We start from the raw sequence: 20,257 nt of genomic DNA on the forward strand, positions 1-20,257 counted from the left end.
AATCCCTGCAGGTTCCATTTGACGAATATAGTCTGTTTTTTAAGGTATAAAGCTGTAAATATCCAGCCTTGGTTTGTTGAAAAGTTGTGAATTTGCTAATAAAAAATAAGAATACTTTTCTATAGACGAAAACAACCAATTAAAAGTTTAACACACCCAGATGCATTGATCGATTGTACGATTTAATCTGTATTTATTACTTTTTTAAAGATAATTGTTACAAACTAACCTCGGTGGAAAGTATAAACGTTTAAATTTGTATCTACGGTCTTAGGCAATATTCTAAGGAATGCTACATTAACGCTGATAGTTCTTTTCTGCAGCCTTGGTAATAGCGCCCCCTACAGGTTGAAAGGGATATGACCAGGAGATGCGTCTAGAATTTAATCTCGTTTACAAAATGTAAAAAAAATATTTGATCGCATACATCTCAACCAGAAATTTATTGAAGCATCCCAGCAACTCAAAAACGGCACAGATATAGTGACCCATCAGTGCACAAGGTTAAAAAAAAAATACCAACATTGCACCACACATCAAGATTTAAAACAAGGTAACTGTAAAAGATGCAAAAACCAAAACAAAACCATATATTTTATATATTGCAATAAACCATTCAATGTTGTCAATCACTTATCTGTTCTGTCTGATTAACACAAATAGAAAAGCTGAGGAATAAAAAAAAGTTGGAAAAGCAGGATGGTAAATAATCAATTGAATTTATAACTACCAAAATTTAGCTGTGAGATCTTATAGCTGATCTCAGATACATCAGTGTATGTTATATGTAGTAAAGACGCTGATGATTCACCCAAATTTTATGTCTCAGTGATGTGTCTGAATTTACAAAAGAAAAATATAGAAATATACAAAAAAACAAATCAGAGCAATTTAACCTGGATCAACATGTTTAATTAATCTGAAGTCAAAATTACATTGAAACTGAAAATATTGAATGACTGTGTCCATTTATTACTGATTATTTTGTAAACGATCCAATCAAACAGCAGGAGAATTAATCTAATTACAATTTTAACCCAGTAGTAATGAAAATATTTTGTTGAAATTACACTTTTTAAACACGTACAACACTGTTGTATACAACTAAAACAACACCATCAGGCTACAGGATAAATATGCTGTTACACTTTAAAACCGGAACGGCAGGACTACATAAACCACTAAATAACAAAAAAAAAAAGAAAATAAGGAAAACAAATATTGCAGAAGCTTGAGTAGTTAAAACTGTTGGCTTTACCACCTCTACACACAAAATGCACAATTCAGATAAAACAACTCTTTAATTTTGCCTTTGTAATAAATCAAGTAACTGCTTTCCTGTTGGAACATGAAGTAACTTGAAATGAAAATCAAACAGCTGTACCAATGAATTATGTTTTACTATTTGGTTACTTAGATGTGACAAATGGCCTAATCCACTCAAATAACGTATTTAAAATAAAAAGCTAACAAAAACCCAACCAATAATGTTCTTGATCTCATTTAATACAACATGTGTTGAATTTCAAAAGATTTTTCTTTAACAAAATAAAACCTTTGTGGAAAGTACCCCTTTGCATTGAGTGTGATTTCAGAGATACAGATATGGAGAAACATCCATAAAATCCTAACATGGGTAGATTTGATGAAACGTCTACCATTTTGCTTTCTACAATGTGCACCCTGAAAATGCAGCGGACAGGAAGGGTAAAAGACGGAGGACAACCAAAACACAAATAAAAAAAAGAACTAAACAACCACAGGACCAGCTTGACCTGTTTTAAATAACCACACCATTAAGCAATTTTCCTCAACACATTTCCCCCCGCCCCAACAAGACTTATTTACATAAAATGTCTAAGAACTGCAGTGCGAACCTAGGAGGTAATATCAGATTATTTGATATGATTAAACCTTCACATCAGCACTGCTGCTCTTTTTCACTTCATGCTATAGACACCCTTTCATGTACAAACAAAATAAGGTGATGAACCGAACCAGATCCTGCAGCTCAAAGGCTGTTACGATCCAACTCGTGTCATGGTGGTCTTCTTGTCGGAGAAGAAACTTCTAAGCAGGACCACCTGGCTGATGCTGACCACAAGCAGGATAATGGCCTCACCAATGGACCAGAAGGCAACGCGGGTGTTTAGGTCCTCAGCCCGACTGCGTCCCTGGGCCTCACGGAGGCGGAAGTGCGTCTGGTAGTCTATGACGGACTTCAGGGCCTCGTGGATAGACACGCAGGCTGATTCCATCTGGAGCAAGTCGAAAAATTGAAGACATATGCATATAAGAGCTTTGATTTTAAGAGAAATGCTTTGCAATATTCAAAAGAAAACTGGGAATGAAACAGAACTACTTAAACTCTGGCATAGCTTCTGCTCTGGGTCTTTTTGCACTACTTTGGCGGCAAAACACTTTCTATCAGGTTCCAGCTGATGCACTGGTAGAAAAAAGTGTGCAAGCCACATCTTCCTGATGCTGGGCGACAAAAGGAAAAATTCCAACTGTTTTAGCCCCTCTTCTGTAAAAATTTATTTGACGTCCTCATTGTCAGTCAGTCAGTCAGTCAGTCTGACTGACTGACTGACGTCCTCATTGTTAGCATAAAAATGGGTAAATTTATCACCCATCTTATCGTTTTAACACTTAGTATATCCACAGAATAAGAAACAGAATGGCATGGTACATGTATCGATATGCACATAATCACATTACATTTAAACATTCTTGGGAAGGAAATTAAGTCATGTTGGACTGATGCTGGATGAAGGAATCATGGGAGTTGCACCTCATACACTCCATGTCTTAGACACACGGACACATTGGTTTGATTACAAATCTCAATATGATGAAAGGTCAAATATTTCCATAAAAAACTTTTTTTTAAAGTTGTTTTTAATGTTGAATAACATACTTCACCAGCACTGGCTAACAAAAAATCTGTCCCATTCAGCTTTGCCTTCTTGTCAAAGCTGCTCTTTACTCTCCTCCTACTGATCCAAACAGAATTCTTGCTGTTCTTATGATGGCTAACGTTAAAATCAGCATAATATGGTGTATAAAAAAACATTCCTAATTGTTCTGATCACAACTGTATTTCCTTCCAAATCTGGAGAAAGGCTTGTACCAGTCTCTCTAACTCAAAGCACTGAAGTGTGATTGCTCAGTGCGGTCAAGTTCCAGTCTGTCCTGCACATCAACACACAAACCAAGCGCTCACCTGAGTGAGAGCGGTGACTCTGTTCTCATTGGGGAAGAGGGGAGGGTCATCGCCGACTTGGAAATCAAAGTAAACGGTCTTGTGTGTGAAGGTGGAGAACTCGTTGCTGAAGCAGAACTTGTGTGTGCCATTCTTGGCCGCTGTGAAGGTAAAACTGTCATATTGCTTTTTCGTCTCCTTGTAGAGTGTAGTGCTGTCTGGGTCCTCCAGGCGGCAGTCTACATCGTAGTGGCCACCGGTTACAACCTGGGAGAGCAAAGAGAATAATCAGAATCATCGTTATTTGCCACGTTCTTGAGCACAAACAAGGAATATGACTTCAGTTTCCAGTGCTCAAATATGTGCTCAAATATGCTTATTATGTTTCACAGCAGAGTAGGTGACTCCTATGGCTTTAAGCAGTTCGTTGTGGATCGACGGCCATCATCTCATTTACACAAAGACAACATTCTGGTGCATTATAGGGATTTGATTATTCATTGCATTAGATAGGAAACAGCACAAGAAAAACAGATTAAAATAGACTGGCTGGTGGCTGTCTGACACAAATCTGTTAGATTTATAAAAACTTTCAGGGTTTTACATATGATAAGTGATAAATCAACTGTTGACTTCATTACGCTACTAAACGATCTTCGAATAGAGTAGAAGTGTATCTGAATTCAATAATCCACCACACTTAAGGTGTTAATACTTTGTCACTCAGGAGTGGGCCAAATCTGAAAACAATCGAAACAATTTTTAAGAAAGTAGTAAACGTCTTAGATCTTCATTATTAAAGCCTTTTTAGGTGGCGAACATAAAAATGGATTCAGTTTTAAATTGCATAAACAGAACTTAGAGCTAGTTCTGTTTAAACAGTTAACTTGTACAACACCATATCATAACCAAGAATGGTTAACCAAACCACCTGAAGTGGCACTGCTATAGGGGATCACCACCAGAGGTCATTGAGACACAAAGAGAACACCTGGACAAGATGTTGTAAATATTTGAATTTTTACAACTTATGTTTCTAGTTGGTCTTTATTGTTTATCTTAAACAATATCTGAAGGAAGACCAGACTTGTCATCTATACTAATTACTGTCAGTATGCATCATTTATTTTTTCATCTGTCCATTGCCTTCCTCAACTTGATCGGGGGCAACAGGGCCAGGAAGTAGATTTAGAAGAGGCTCACTCCAGTAACAATCTCCAGCGGCTTTCTTCAGCGTATTCTGGGTGTGCTGTGATGTCTCCGTCCTGGAAAAGCTTCAAAGGATGGCGCCCAGGAGGCAACCCGATACCTGAACGAAATTTACTCCATTTCATGCGGAGGAGCAGTATCTATACACCAAATTATCTGGGATCTCATTCTATTGATTATGAACTACATCTCATGACTACAGGTGAGAGTTAGAACATAGACTAACCAGTGAACCGAGAGTTTTGCTTTTTGGCTCAGCCCTTACTTTGCCACAACAGACAGACAATGGTCTGTAACCCAGGCTCCAATCCATCCATCCATCATGAACAACAGACCAATATACTTCACCTTTTTCCTCGAGACAAAGACTGACACCTGACCCTGTGGGAGTACTTCACCTTGTCTAGTTGAAAAACTGGTAATGGTATAATTTGCGTTATTATTATTTGCGTTAATTTTTTGTATGTTTTGTCTTAATCATTTGCTTGTTCATTCTTGTGAGTTTCAATTTTTATTTATATGTTGGTGTAGGTTTTTTGTTGTACACCTAGCCCATTTATAGGGTGTTCCCACGTTCATCAATGTGTATTGTTCCTTAACAGTTAAATGAACATTATAAATATCACATAATTATGTTTATCTGTGCTACCTTCCAGGAGAGGCCCATCGGCTAAAGTATTGCTGCCACTAACTTCATGACATTTGTTGTGAATTGACGTTACATAAATAAAATAAATTGAACCATGGGGAGAAAAAAAATAGAACAACACAACCACACCACAATGAGAGTTTTATATCTATTTGGTTCAATAATTCACCTGAATAGTAATAAATACCTTGCTGGTGAAATTAATTATAAGCCACCCATTGACCAGCACTATTATATTTGAAACAATACCTGAAACTCCAGCGTACACTTGGTGCCGACGATGATGTCCTCGTAGAAACACTGTTTGGCGTTGTCAGGAAGCTCGAAGGTTAGCTCGGAGCCCAGTACCCACTTACAGAGCAGCTGGGCCCATAGCACCTGCAGCAGCAACCGAAGCGACCTGAACATCCTGAACACCAACAACCAACAGCTACCACGTAAACACCTAAGAAACAACCAGCCGCAAAAGTTAAAACAAAACCTGAACAAACGCTGGCAAATAAAGGACTTTAACAGCGATTAAAACAGACCCGGACATTGATACTAGCGGTGAGCGGTTAGCCTAAAGCTAACTAGCCAACTAACTGAGCTATGTATTTCACAGGCACAGGGCAGCTTGTGATTTATAACGTTTTTCTACGGTAGAAAAGGTCTTAGTTTTATACATATAAATGTATAATCAGTCAAGTTATTTTTAATAACCACAGTTTTTAAATTCTGTATCGTTTCTCAGACTGAATTACCGACTCACCTAAAGTCTTCAGCCGGATGTAACTTGTGCTACAAAAACGTATCACAAACGTGACAAGAGATTGGCTGTCATTGGTAAAAAGCCCGCATCTCTATCATTCTCATTGGTCAAAAAAGAATAAGGGGCGGGTTGGTGATATGACGCGGCCGCAACCACCGACAGGAGAGGAGAACCCATCTTTCTCAACGCTTTCCAACGTGGCTCTAACTGAGTTGGTGGTTATTACACCATTTCCTCAAGTTGTTTCAAAAAGGTTTAGATAATGAAAAAAATACTTATAAAAACTTTAAAATTAGTCATGTACATACTGACCTCAATAGCGTTGACTTGTTTATGTTTATTATTGCTCCTTTGTTCGCCTTAGTTTTGTTTCATGAAATGCTACAGTAATTAGATGATATACATATTCTCATAGAAAATACGTATTTATCAGCTAAAATTGTTCAGTAAAACATGAGGGCAAATAAATACTTAGGCAGCCGATACATACATTTTTTTTTTTTACATGTAATCGGTACTTCAGACTCCAGCATAAGCTGTTAAATTTAGCAACATGTGACCACAGTAAAATAACGGCATGAATAAGGTTGTTTTCCAGGAACAAGTTTTTTGAGAAATTAAAAAAAATCTTGGTATGCAAATTTATTTTGCTAAAAGACGTTTAACTATTAGAATGTCAATTTCTAATGGATTACAGAATGTTTTTATGTTTTCCTCTATTATAATAAATTAATATAAACAATCTGATTCTATTTGGTAGCAAAAAAATATCCATTACATTCTCTTAAGGCTAACAAAACAGAGGTGATAGAGGTGCAAAATTGAATGCTGATTGCCAGCATTTGTTTCTCATCAGTGGAGTCTAGACGTCTAGAGTTGAGTCAAGTCAAGTTTATTTATATAGCGCTTTTTAGCAACAAAGCACTCGAGGCGCTGTACATAAGGAAAAACATTACAATGATACAGAAAATCAAACAACAGAGGTATTTAGAAAAAATAAAGAATATAGAATGATGGATAAGAAAACAAAAAGAAAATTGGACTGAAAACTTAACTAATAATGTTTAGATAACACTTTCAAAGGCCACTCGAAACAAATAAGTTTTTAATCTTGATTTAAAGCAACTTAGGGTTTTGGGGTTTATACAGTTTTCTGGGAGTTTATTCCAGATTAGTGGAGCATAAGAACTAAAAGCTGCTTCTCCATGTTTAGTTCTGGTTCTGGTTCTGCAGAGTAGATTTGAGCCAGATGACCTGAGAGGTCTGGGTGGTTGATACACTGACAACAAGTCTGTAATGTATTTTGGTGCTAAGCCATTCAGTGATTTATAGACTAACAGAAGTATTTTAAAGTCTATTCTCTGAGCTACAGGGATCCAGTGTACGGACTTTAGAACCGGGGTGATGTGCTCCACTTTCTTAGTTCTAGTGAGGACGTGGGCAGCAGCGTTCTGGATCAACTGCAGCTGTCTGATCGAGTTTTTAGGCAGACCTGTGAAAACACCGTTGCAGTAATCAATTCTACTAAAGATGAACGCATGAATTAGTTTTTCAAGGTCCTGCTGAGACATTAGTCCTTTAATCCTGGAGATGTTCTTTAGGTGATAGAAGACCGACCTTGTTACTATCTTTATGTGCCTCTGAAGGTTCAGGTCTGAGTCCATCACTACACCCAGGTTTCAAGCCTGACTGGTGGTTTCTAGCTGTATTAACTGAAGCTGTGTGCTAACTTTTAAACGCTCTACCTTTGGTCCAAAGATTTTTACTTCAGTTTTGTTTTGATTCAGCTGAAGAAAATTTTGGCCTGTAGTTCTGTAGTAGCAGCTTGTCCAAGTTGCTCTTTTTCAATAGAGGTTTGATAATTGCTGTTTTCAGGGCCTGGGGGAAAACACCTGACAAAAGGGACGTGTTTAGTATTTGTGTTAAATCAGATGTTATTACAGGCAAAGCTTTCTTAAGGAAAGCTGTGGGTAAAATATCGAGACAGCAGGAAGAAGAGCTTAGTTGCTGTATGATTTCTTCTAAGTTTTTGTAGTTTATTTGGTGAAATTGGGAAATTTGTCAAAATCAGTTCTAGTTGGAGACAACATTGGTACTGGAGTTGATGTGGATGTGCTGACTGCCCCTCTGATCTTTTGGGTTTTTTCAGTGAAGAATTTAGCAAATTCATTGCAGGCCCTGGTAGAGAGGAGTTCAGATGCCACAGTTACAGGAGGGTTTGTTAGCCTGTCAACTGTGGCAAATAATGTACGAGCATTGTTAATGTTTTTGCTGATGATCTCAGAAAAAAAGGATTCCCTTGCATTTTTCAGTTGTAGGTTATATCTGTATAGTCTCTCTTTATTGATGTTATAGTGAACCCGGAGTCCAGTCTTTTGCCACCTGCGTTCAGCTTTTTGACACTTTTTTTCCACTTCTGACTGGTGGAGCACTTCTCCACGGAGAGATTTTCTTCCAAGAAACGATTTTCACTTTAATTGGAGAAATTGAATCAATGATGTCCGAGATTTTATAATGAAAGTTATCTACCAGCACATCTACAGTGTTACAGGGCAAAGTGGAGGTAGAAGAGTAAATCTGGTTAAAGGTTTCAGCAGCACTGTCCTTAAAGATGCGTTTTCTTATCATGTCTCTTTGGCAAACTGAGTCATTGCAGATGATGCTTTCAAAAATAACAGAAAAGTGGTCAGATAGAGCAACATCAGTTACAGATACCTTGGAAATGTTTAGACCCTTAGTGATGATCAAGTCCAAAATATGTCCCTGTTTGTGCGTTTGTTGTTTAGCATGTTGAGTCAAACCAACATTTCTAAGAGTGTCACATAGATCTATTGCACTTCTGTCTTCAGGATTGTCCATGTGAATGTTGAAGTCTCCCACAATAATTAAACAGTCATAATCAACCGATATCACAGATAAAAGCTCATTAAAAGCACTGAAAAAGTTTGTTTTGGACTTAGGAGGCCTATAAATATTCAAGAACATGGTTCGGACCGGGCTCTTTACTAGGAGAGCCAAATATTCAAAAGAGTCAAATCTGCCCAGAAATAGAGGAGGAGAAAACATGAAATATTCTGACCACCCTGTTTAATAATAATTTCTATAGACCATTTTGTATGAATAAATCAAATAAAAAAATATTTCCACTTTACAACAATGTGCTACTTTGTGTTGGTGTATCACATAAAATAGGTTGAATATGGGTTGAGATTGTATTGAAAAAAAAATTGAAGATGTCAAGGGGTTTGAAGGTTTTTAAAAACAGATTTATACTGTATGCAATTTATGAAACAGAAAAAGGGAAATTTACATTTAATTCAGGATGGTAGCGGTGCAGTAGATGGTTGAATTACATAAGTAGTACAATAACGTAGGCTTAATGTGAAATATAAAGTGATATAACAATCATAACACACCACCCCTGCACTGGCAGTTGACCCTAAAACGAAATCTCGCGATATCTAGTACGAGATTACAGCGAAGGGAGGGCTGCTTGGAGAGCTAAAAAGACAAAACAAAAGCCCCACATTTCAAGTAACAGGCGCTGGTCGCTTTTTTATTTTATTATTTTTTTCTTAACTAAAAACAGTATCTCGTATCATTTTCAATTTAAAGGCAATATTAAGAAGGTTTTGCATGATGCCAAGTAGCACGTCTTTGTTGGAGGCCGATGAGGGAGAGTCCGAGGTCCCACCGCCGCTGGTGCACGCTTTCGCCGGTATGGGCCTCGACGAGCACCAAGGCAGCCAGAGCCAGACTCCTGAACAGTCAGACGAGAGTGTTTCTTTTCATCATCAGCTCCCAGCAGTAACCCATTTCAGCATCCTCGGTACGGTCCTTGACTTGAAGCCTCTTCCGCTGTATCGGCCGCCCTCGGGGGATGAAGCGAACAAAACGGCAGAGGACGAAGAGCTCGAAGGGATAGCGGCCAGTTCTTCTGGCTCGTTGCTGGCAAAGGCCCATCGCCATCAGCACCTCCCATCGGGGCAGAGCGGTACCGTGATGGAACCGCCGCATGTCGAGACGGTATTGTTGTACAACGGAGACGAGCGGGATGATAGCGGCGGCAGCAGCTCTCTACCCCCGGCCGGGAGCATGGTGATGCTCCCACACGGTGTGTACGGGGACTCGGGGTACGAGGCCGAACATTCGCTCCTGACCCGGAGAAAGAGCGTCAACACGACCGAGTGTGTGGCAGTGCCTAGCTCCGAGCATGTCGCCGAGATTGTTGGCAGGCAGGGTAAGGGTTTTCCCGGGGTGTTTGGTCTGTTTAACATTGAGCTCATAAGTATGTTTATTCAAAATGATGCCAGAAAGGAGAATTATTTTGGTAATAAGCAACATGGACCGGGTTAAAATGAGTTGTTGACCGCTGTATTGTTCAGCACTTTTCGCTACATCGACGCTGAAGTTAGTATCCGATTTGGAGCATATGACACTCCGCTTTAATAAAGGGCTTAAATAACTGCATTTAACGACTCTAGATCGGGTTTGATCTATAGTTCAAATCTATAAGATAGTCACATTTGAAGTACAGGTTACTAAATTATTTAAATATTCTTTGGGGCGGGATTTAGTATTTTTAATGTCTAAAAAAACTCACAATATGGCCATTTTAAGGCTCTTTTGCCTGCTTTAAGAATTCCAGCTTGAAATGTAAACTATCTAGATTAGTAAAACATGGACAGAATTATTTTTAATATCATTTTACCTATTTGTCAAGCCTTTCTCCAGTTTATAAGAACTCATAGGGTGACTTTAAGACTGAGTTTAGGACATGGAAATTTACAAACTGTATATACCTTATTATTAGTTTAAAATAATTTAGTCTAGCTATAACCTTACTATGTAATGTGGGGTTTTTGTTGGACCTGTTTTATGTCACAAAGAAGCATGAAAAATGTTGAAATTGACTCTTTGTCTACAGAACATAAAGGATTTTGCAGTCTCTGTTTTAATATGAAATGTTATGTTTCCGAGTTTTGAACTAGAGCGGATTAAAGGTGGTTCTGATTCGTTGAATTTAGCGGATTGGCCCCTTTAGTCAAGGGCCAAGTCGGAAGCTTCAAATCACACGCCAACTTCAGTGTTGTTCGACTACAGCGGTCGATGTTAGCTTGAGCTAGCTTAGCTCTTCCCGTTAACTGGGTCAACACCACCCTGACCCAACATCCTTAAAAAAGTTTACATATTAACTTTTTCCGTTCACCAGTTTGCTCCAGCATTTCGCCTTTTTGAATTCATTATTAATATGAGGGGTTTTGTTGGCTTTGGGGACAATAAAAACATTCCCAGCTGAATCTTGTCGTGCTTCAACCCGGCTTTGCTTTGTCTCGGAGCAGAAAAGAAAACGGAGCTGGTCACCATTGCTATGCCACATCAGCTGTAGTAGCTTTAGCTTGCTCCTTCTAGAGGATTTGGGTCTTACAATGTCAGCCTAAAATGATCAGTTTTGATATAACAATTGCCTCCTCCTTTATGCAGCAATTAACATAAGCTTGATATAGATCGAACTGGTTGGGTGAGTGTTGTTATGTAGCGTTTTAGATCAGGTGGGGGAGGGTGCATGCATGGTGTTGACAACAACAGGAAATGGCTCTGGTAACAATGTTGGACTCTCAACCACTGCTAAAAGGAATATTGAACTCATAAGCTCAGCTACTTGGAAGTGAAATTAATGGCTGGGAATGGGACTGGGTACTGCTAGAGTTTAGCCTGATACAATTTACTATTAAAATACTTTATCTGTGGCTAAAACTATGCAGCCTGGAAAAGTATGGGATTTAATTTCAGTATTTTACAGGTCTTCACATTGCGTTATTATTTTTTTGCAGAGAATTGTATGAATACAACTGTCTATGGGAGAATAAAGTAATTTTACAACTTTGCATCACTATTGTAGTAAGTTTTCAGACTGAATCAGGTGTTTCTTCACTTTGTCTCCTTTTGCTCTTATGATGGTCCTCCAGGCTGTAAGATCAAGGCACTTCGAGCCAAGACGAACACCTACATAAAGACACCAGTGAGGGGAGAGCAGCCCGTCTTCGTCGTGACGGGACGCAAAGAAGATGTGGCCATGGCTAAGAGGGAGATTCTGTCTGCGGCCGAGCACTTCTCCCTGATCAGAGCCTCCCGGAATAAGACGGGCCCTTTGGCTGCTGTGACTGGTTTAGGGACCCCGGCTCTACCTGGGCAGACAACCATTCAGGTCAGCATCCGCGTGCCTTTTGGTGGAGTTGTTCTCCACCACGATCTTTTGTAAAACTTGGTTACATTAAAGAGGTGATAATATATTTGTATTTATTTTGTCCCATCAGGTGCGGGTTCCATATCGTGTCGTTGGACTGGTTGTGGGTCCCAAAGGTGAGCCTTTAGTTTATAGCTGCTCCCATGAATGCTGGTGTGCTCCATTTACTTGAGATCATGTTGTAAAAAGAAATAAAAGTACAACCAACTGCATCCATTTTGATACTTTTTTTTTCTTTTTTCGCTGGAGTCTTGAAGAACAAGCACTTTAGATTTTTTTTTTTTTATGACCGCTTGTCTCACTTCCCTTTTTTTCCTGAAAAAGACCATTTTTATATGTGGTATGAAACAGCATAAGATGAGCAGTATTATGATATTCTTTTTTTATTCTGAGGTTTCCAGGTATTAACAAAAACAGCCACCTGTTCCCATGCCCATAGCTATCCTACCTTTTAAAGATCTTTAGTTTCACTGTGCTCTTAGACTCTGGGGTTGATCAGTAAAATCAATTTAACAATTCTCAGTAAACCAAACTTGTGAGATGATGGGAGTAAGAAGTCAAAATGTAGCTTTTTTTATGGATATTGGTGACTTGATGAATGACAGACAAGGTTCTGACTCTATTTCAAGACATCTGTTCATACTCTCTTATTTTTGTTGCCATTTAAAAGGTTTCTTTCCCCAGACAGGGTTTTAGTGTATGGCGCTTTAGCCAGGTGAGTCATCAGAGCAGCCTACAGTTAAAAGCTGTAATTATTGCACATCTGGGTTTCTTTAAAGTCGGGGTTTGTTGTAATCGTCGCCTCCATTTGAAGGATTGTAATTACTGAATGCATCAGGCTTTGTGCAGAGTTTTTGTGTTACTTTGCTTGTGGTTTTGTCAGCTTCTCCAGCTGCAGTTTGACAGCTCTGTTTTTCACACAGACGTCTCTACATCATTAGTACTTTACACTTCTAGTTCTTCTGGGCAGTTTGTGCAGTTTTGGTAATTCTGGGAGAAAGGAATTGTTTTACCTTTTAGTTTTAAAACATTTTTATTTTGCCTTTTGTTTAATGTAGATTTTTGTTAATGGTACATTCAGTGGCAAACGGATAAACCAAACGTCTATCCCCCAGCTTGAAAAATGAATAACTTGGGTTAAACATACACTCACCAGCCACACAGTTACACGTCTTTTTAATTGCTTGTTAATATAAATGGCAAACCATTCAGTCACATGGCAGTTACTCTGAAGTTCAAACAGAAGAAACAGTGTTGTTGTTGGTGCCCCACGGGTTGGTCTCAGTATTGTAGAAACTGCTGATTTGCTTAGATTGTCGAGCATCTCTGGGGTTTACAGAGAATGGTCAGGAAAAGATAAAATATCCAGTGAGCAGCAGGATGAAAATGCCCTGTTGGTGTCAGAGGTCAGAAGGAAATGAGCACACTGGTTTGAGATGATAGAAAGGGAACACGCACTCAAATAACCGCTCGTTACAACTGAAGTATGTGTAGTGCCTTCACAGCACATTGAACCTTGGAGCAGATGGGCTACAGCAGCAGATGACCACACCGGTTGCCAAACCCGTTGGCTAAGGGCAGGAAACTGAAGCTACGGTTTACACAGTCTCACCAGAATTGCACAATAATAGATTGGAATAATTTTCCTGGCCCAATAAGACCATATTTCAGCTCCTATATTGTGATGGTAGGGTCAGAATTTGGTCTAAACATGAAAGCTTGGATCCACCCTGCCTTGACCAGCGGTTCCCGCCGCTGGTGGTAGTATGATAATGTGGGGGATATTTTCCTGGCTTGATTGGGCCCCTGAATACCAGCTTAGCATTGTTTAAACAACACAGGCTACCTGAGGGTTGTTGCTGACTATGTCCACCCCTTTATGACCACAGTGTAACCGTCTTATGATGGCTACTTCTAGCAGGATTATGCACCATGTGACAAATCTCTGATCATCTGAGTTAACTGCATTCCAGTGGCCCCCACAGTCACCACATTTCACTGTAGCAGAAAACCTGTGGAATGTGTTGAAACAGGAGATTCACATCATGGATGTTCAGCTGGCTAATATGCACAAAGTGTGAGGTGCTGTCGTGTCAGTTTGAACCAAAATCTTTCAGGAATGTTTCAGAGGCCTTTTTGAATCAATACCACGAAGAATTAAGGAAAAATACGAATTTAGAGCCAAGGCAGATTTTTAAGGCTAAAGGAGGTCCAACCTGGCTGCAGCAAGGTGTACCTAATAAATAGACGGGTAAGAGATTGAGTAAAGAAGCAGTGAGATGTAGATGGTTCTAATTTAGACAGAAATGCACGACTTTTACAGAAATTTGCATCTAAGGTCCTTCAAAATATAATATTTTTAGGTTCTGATCAAAGACATTTTCTAAACCCAAAAAATCCAAAATTTGGCTGAGTTTTCCATTGTTTTTTGAGTTGTGGGAGACTTCATGGAATCAAGTCTATACCATCAAGCACGTAAAGAGTGGCTTTTTCTAATCTGTCCTCTATTGTCCTCCAGGAGCAACCATCAAACGCATTCAGCAGCAGACCCATACCTACATCGTAACTCCAAGTCGGGACAAAGAGCCGGTGTTTGAGGTCACGGGGATGCCAGAGAACGTCGACCGGGCGAGGGAGGAGATAGAGGCACACATTGCCCTTCGAACCGGCAGCTGCGGGGGGGTCGAGGCTCCGGGCGTGGACAACAGTGATTTCCAGTTCAACGGGACAGACGTCAGCTTTGAAACCTCTGCGCACCCCATTGGTCTGGGGGAGGCCGGATGGCTCCATGCAGGTGCATCATCGCCAGGGGGTGGAAGCTTGTTGCCAGTCAGCATCAGTGGTACTCAGCGGGTCAATAGCAATATCAGCAGCGCTGTCAGGATGTCTTCCACCTACCGCAACGACAGCTCCAGCTCTCTGGGCAGCGGCTCCAGCTCGGCCGATTCTTTCTACGGCGGTGGGAACGGGAATCGGATGGCCGATTTCAGCCCTACCTTCCCCTTCAATGCCAACGCTAACAACAATAACAACAGTACAAGCAGCAGCACAAGTTTCTGGTTTGGCGATAGCCTTCTTGGTGTGGGGTCTGAAGAGCTCTTCAGCCTGGGAGGCGAATTGTCCTCCTCAGGAATTGAGCCGTTAACCATTTCCACTGCCCATACCTCGCAGTCCACTGCACCACAGCACATCTGGAGTCCCTTTGTGGACCAGCAGTCACTTCAGGCCATTGATTCGCTGCAGTCCCAGGTAAGTGCTTCTGCAGACGTCGGACAAGACTTCAAACCGAATTAGATTTTTAGCTGTGGTTGTTTACAGACTGCTGCTATTAATTTCTGCAGACCAGCCAACCCGGCACCCCCCGTCTCTCTCCAACTTTTTCCGGGACCGAAGCCTTGGAGCACCCTCAGGCCCAGCGTGTTCACCAAAGGCCTTTCGGGTCAGCCGGCACCCTCGACGTCCACAGGATCCCCTCTTACAGCTCGGCCTTCTCCTCCTCTAGTGAAAGCACCACCTCCTCCTCACCTCCCGAATCCTCCTTCTCTTATCGCCCGGCGCTTGGTTTGTCCGGGAGGGGGCAGGAGATATGCATCCAGTGTATGGATAACCAGGTGATCGCTGCATTGGTTCCTTGCGGCCATAACCTGTTCTGTCTCGATTGTGCCACACAAATCTGCCGGGGCCCAGAGGCCGTGTGCCCTGTGTGCCTGTCCCCAGCTACGCAGGCCATTCAGCTGCGCAATATGTGATTATTTTTAATCCATTTTTCCTTGACGGTTGATTCAGGGGACAGCCTCTCCTGACATTCCTGGCTCATAGAGAATGTGTGGGACTTACAAAAAGAGACCCTGAATCAGCGCCTAGGTATTTCCTCGCCCCAGCTTTTTCCAGGCTGGTGTTAATTTGACAAAGGTGCAGAGAGTAGGTGAAGTGGGATAGAAATGGGGTTTATTTAGGGTATGGGTTAGGGTGCTGAGCCCGTTCTTGTGCCTGCTAGTGTGAAGTCTTCTTGATTGAATAACAGGAGGGTTGGAAGCTCTCTATGTAGCATTGGGAGGGTTGGGACTTTTTTTTAATTATTATTATTTCTCTCATCTTAAATTTAGTTTTTGCTTATCTTGAAGAAAAAAAATACATTTCCTCCTTCCTATAATTTTATTTTTTTACATCAAAGTATATTAGAAAGATTTTTGGCTTTAGGGTCAACACTTTATTTTTTCATTTTTAACATCTCAGACGTTTTATCCCACAAGAAACTCCGAAAGAACAAGAATCGAGCATGTTTACTTACGACTTCATATCAACTACCAGTATAATACAAAGTGTGAGTGCAGCAGGAAGGGAGGCAAATTCTCCCGCTCCTTTAAAAGGGTATACGGCTTTCATCGTTCCAAATTATAAATCAGATTTTAGCATAAGTATGAAGACACTCCCAAGGAGGGTTTTTAAAACCAAGTGGGTCAAAGAATAACTGGAAAGTTTTCACACTCCATAAGCAATCTTTTATTTTTGTTTTCTTAGACCACTTGGATGTTCCGCGTCTTCAGCATCGCCGCGTTGCTTTCCGATTATACTTTTACCAGTTTACGGTAAACTCGTGCCTAATTCCCAACTGTCAAGGAAGGATATGAGTGGTTTTAGCTGACATGGTGTCGCTCTCTTTTCAAATGGACATGTGGCCTTTTTTTTGGGGGGGGGGCTCTAATTACCATCACAACACTACCTACAAAAAAATAATCCTAATCTCTGGGTCGAAAGAACACAAGGTGACAGGCGGAAGTAGTAACGTATTTGTTTTTGGTTTCATAACTACATCTCAATAAAACAAAGGTTGAGTCGACTAATTTATACTTTTTCTGTCCTCTTGTCATTGTTTGTTTACATCGTCGTATGAGGAAACCACTTCCTGGTTTTTACCTTGAAGGGTAGGCACGTCTTTTGTAACATTCCTCCTCCCTGGTATCGTATTAACTTTTTTTTTTTTTTCATGTAGGCGAGGCTCGTCATTCTTGATGGATATATCACTTGGGAGCAAAACTGGCAGATGTTTCCAGCTGTGATCTTGAACAAATCCCAATGAAGTACAAAACTGGCTGCTTTTGTTGTACTTGTTTTTTAAAGCCATCTCGAGAATCGTCTCTTTAACTTGAATGTTGATCTACTTGGACCGCTCCATCCCACGGCTGTCCGGTTAATTCCACTGAGATGTGAAACGGAGATGAAGGCCATCCATTGCTTTTTTTTTTTTTGCCCGGCCTATGCAAAAATCATCTCAGTATTTGAACCAGTCTAGGAGGAAGTAGGTAGATAAAACTCTACAAAAACAGTATAAGCGCCGATCCTAAAAACAGTTGCCATGCAAAAGCATTCCTGCCCCAGAAACCTTTACATTTAATACTATAAGATCCACATATTTTCAGTTCCGATTATTGGGATTTTTGGTGATCGACCACAGGCAAGTAGCACATAATTGTGAGGATGTTACACTGTCGTATTTGTATTCAGCCCTCAAATCCACTTTTCAGCAGCTGCAAGTCTTCACACATCTGCAGAGTAGGATTTGTGCTCTTCCTTTGAAAAATAGCTCAAGCTGGGTTAATAATCATTTATTACTACAGTTTCTCAGTTGGATTTATGACTGGGCCATTCTAACACATAAGGTTAATATGATCTAAACCATTCCACTGTAGCTCCAGCTCTATGTTTAGTGTCACTGCCCAGTTTTTCGTTCAGGTTTTCCCGTTTTTTTTTTTTTTTTTTTTTGCTCCATATATTTCCGACCAGCTTCTCTGTCCCCTTTGAAGAAAAGCATCCCCACCCATGATGCTGCCACCACCATGTTTCATGGTGGGTATGGTGTGTTGAAGGTGTTTTGCATGTGGGCCAAAAACTTTAATTTTGTTTGACCAGATCACCTTGGTCCACCTGCTTTCTGTGTCCTGCTTATGGTCTGTAGCAAACTGCGGAGGGGGCTCGGTTCTTATGGTTGGTCCTTAAAGGTCAGATTCGTGGTGTGTGCAATAATTGGTTTTCCTGTTGACAGATTCTTTGCATCTCTGTATCTTCTCCAAAGTTACCATTTGGCTGCTTCCTTGAAAAATTCTCTCCTCAGTCAGCCTGTATGTTTGCAGTAGTCTTTACATTTTAGATAATGAACTTAAATTGTGATTTGTGAGCTGTTGACGGCTTGGCATATTGTTTTATAATGTAACCCAGCTTTTGACTTCTCCACAACTTCACCCCTGACCTGTCTGCCGTGTTTCCGGGTCGTCGTGATGCTGCCTGTTCTCCGACAGCAGCTGTATTTAGACTGAGATTGAATTGCACGGATGTGGACCCTGCAGCTAATTAATTGCCTTCTAAAAGCAGTTGATTACACTGGGTTTTATTTAGGGGTATTTGAAAAAGGGGGCTGAATATAAACTCCACACAACACTTCACCTTTTTAAATGTTCAGAAAACCATTCATTTGTTTCCTTCCCCTTCTTTATTCTGCATGGCCTTCTGTTGGTCTTTCGCTGAAAATCCCAATAAAATAGGTTGTGGTTTTAACGCAACAAAATGTGAAAACTTTAAGGAGGTGTTAATACTTTCGCAGGGCACTAAAAGTATGTTTTCTGCTCGGTTCCAGCTGAAGTTCACCTAATTTCCCGCTTCTCGTACGTAAAGATGTTCTGTTTTGTCAGCTCATTTTTCTTACAATTTTGTGCACTACTAAGCACATAGTTGTCACACTATCGGGCAGTTAGGACAAACACATTCTCTCGTTTCTTCCATGCATGGATTTTAGTTCTTATTTGTCCATCATTTTCACAAAGGTACATACATGTGGAAAACATCTCAAGTATTAGCTTTAAACACCAGTGTCTGTAGACTCTTATAGGAATCAGTTCAGACATTTTGAAGTAAGGGGGAAGCAGCTGGAACGGTTTCACTACATAAAGGTCAATCCTGTAGCTTGCTTTCTTTTTGTGGACCGCAGTCCTTCTGGCATTCCAGCTGTGAACAGTATTCCAGACCCATCGTGTTGCTTCAACCTTACAACTCTGCTCGTCTTCATGGGTGGGTGAGCTTTCGTTTAAGAAAACGGAACCAAACGAGACCCAAAAGTGCAAAAAAACAAAAGAAATCCCACCTCATCTGCATATGTCTCCTCTCTTCTATCCGTCCCAGTAATTTTAATTCTGTCGGCGCTACAAAGGATTGATCTTTTTATTAATTATCTTCTTCTGTACGAGGGAATGCAATACCCGATCGGCCCTCGGATGATCCACATGAACCCCTTGACATTTTTTTTCTTTTGTGTACTATATAAAAATTACTGTTAATGACTGAGAAATATACAGATTTTTTTATTTTGTTACATTTCGTATATACATAAATATATATATCAAAAATGTTTACAATTATATTTTAAGTTTTTCTATTTTTACCTTTTTTTTTTTTTTTTTTTTTTTGAGTGATTTAGGCGGATGAAGAGCTGGAAATCCAGAGGAGAGTCTCAGTGCTATCTGCTTGTAGTCTAGTTAGTAATTTACAGTATTGATGATGATTAATAGTATTGATAGCTGCTGTTAAACCTAGTTGAAAGTGGAATGTGCATCACAAGCATGTCTTCATCATTTACCGCCATTGTGGATCTTCACTGCAACTGTAAAAAGGCCAAGGATTCAAGCTGCCTGTCATGTCTGTACACCACCAAAAATAAGAGCGGTATACTATTAAGATGCATCTTCGATTATCTATCTCTAAATACATATTGTTCAAAGCTGTACCAACGGTTCAAAGTATTTGGTAATTTTACTAAACTTTTATGTATATGTGTAGGAGGAGTCTTAAGGCATATAAATTCTTCAAATTAAGTCAGGCGTTTAAAGCAGACTATATTTTATAATGGCCTTTTAAGTTATTGCGGCCAAAGCACTGATATTATATATTTGCTGTAAAGAGAATTTTAAGAGTTTTATTTTTCTGATATTAAAGTTACGTAATAAAGATGGTTTCATTTTAAGCCACTCCAGATTTCTGTCGTTCTTTTTGTACGTTTTATTTGAACAGTCATTGTTGAACCACTGGGCTGTTTCTATGGTTTCTGCTGTCCCAAGTGATTGGAGATCCGAGTTGAGGCTGCGGATTTGTTTGGATTATCTGGGATTAAACCAGGAGTAAACCTAAGGCAAACTGTTTAATGGAGGT

At 40.1% G+C, this 20,257-nt stretch overlaps 2 protein-coding genes across 4 annotated transcripts; one reads left to right on the forward strand and one right to left on the reverse strand.

Moving 5' to 3' along the window:
* Positions 1-424: 424 nt before the first annotated feature.
* tmed7 (transmembrane p24 trafficking protein 7) lies at positions 425-5,918 on the reverse strand. Its single transcript, XM_047381899.1, has 4 exons — positions 5,815-5,918; positions 5,313-5,508; positions 3,227-3,472; positions 425-2,258 (listed from the first exon to the last, which is right to left on the reverse strand). The coding sequence occupies exons 2-4, from the start codon at positions 5,469-5,471 to the stop codon at positions 2,022-2,024; spliced, it is 642 nt and encodes a 213-aa protein (XP_047237855.1). The 5' UTR covers positions 5,472-5,508; positions 5,815-5,918; the 3' UTR covers positions 425-2,021.
* A 3,014-nt stretch (positions 5,919-8,932) lies between these two features.
* LOC124878101 (RNA-binding protein MEX3B-like) lies at positions 8,933-20,076 on the forward strand. Of its 3 annotated transcripts, none has more exons than XM_047381896.1 (6): positions 8,933-10,054; positions 11,784-12,022; positions 12,132-12,177; positions 14,580-15,310; positions 15,403-15,672; positions 17,055-20,076. In XM_047381896.1, the coding sequence occupies exons 1-6, from the start codon at positions 9,451-9,453 to the stop codon at positions 17,139-17,141; spliced, it is 1,977 nt and encodes a 658-aa protein (XP_047237852.1). In that variant the 5' UTR covers positions 8,933-9,450; the 3' UTR covers positions 17,142-20,076. The 3 variants fall into 3 exon arrangements, with proteins under 3 accessions (XP_047237852.1, XP_047237851.1, XP_047237853.1); XM_047381897.1 differs by having other exon boundaries at positions 8,939-10,054; positions 19,530-20,076; XM_047381895.1 differs by having other exon boundaries at positions 8,934-10,054; positions 15,403-20,076.
* Positions 20,077-20,257: the final 181 nt, after the last annotated feature.

Source organism: Girardinichthys multiradiatus, chromosome 12, assembly GCF_021462225.1.
Source record: "Girardinichthys multiradiatus isolate DD_20200921_A chromosome 12, DD_fGirMul_XY1, whole genome shotgun sequence".
Taxonomy (NCBI): Eukaryota; Metazoa; Chordata; class Actinopteri; order Cyprinodontiformes; family Goodeidae; genus Girardinichthys; species Girardinichthys multiradiatus.

What these genes read in the sequence shown, in the direction of transcription:
- tmed7 (XM_047381899.1), bottom strand. Translation starts at nt 5,471, where the DNA reads ATGTTCAGGTCGCTTCGGTTGCTGCTGCAGGTGCTATGGGCCCAGCTG. An exon ending in AGTGTACGCTGGAGTTTCAG is followed by an intron (nt 3,473 to 5,312) that starts GTATTGTTTCAA and finishes TTGCTCTCCCAG; the next exon opens with GTTGTAACCGGTGGCCACTA. An exon ending in GAGTCACCGCTCTCACTCAG is followed by an intron (nt 2,259 to 3,226) that starts GTGAGCGCTTGG and finishes GACTTGCTCCAG; the next exon opens with ATGGAATCAGCCTGCGTGTC.
- LOC124878101 (XM_047381895.1), top strand. Translation starts at nt 9,451, where the DNA reads ATGATGCCAAGTAGCACGTCTTTGTTGGAGGCCGATGAGGGAGAGTCC. An exon ending in CGAGATTGTTGGCAGGCAGG is followed by an intron (nt 10,055 to 11,783) that starts GTAAGGGTTTTC and finishes ATGGTCCTCCAG; the next exon opens with GCTGTAAGATCAAGGCACTT. An exon ending in CTGGGCAGACAACCATTCAG is followed by an intron (nt 12,023 to 12,131) that starts GTCAGCATCCGC and finishes TTGTCCCATCAG; the next exon opens with GTGCGGGTTCCATATCGTGT.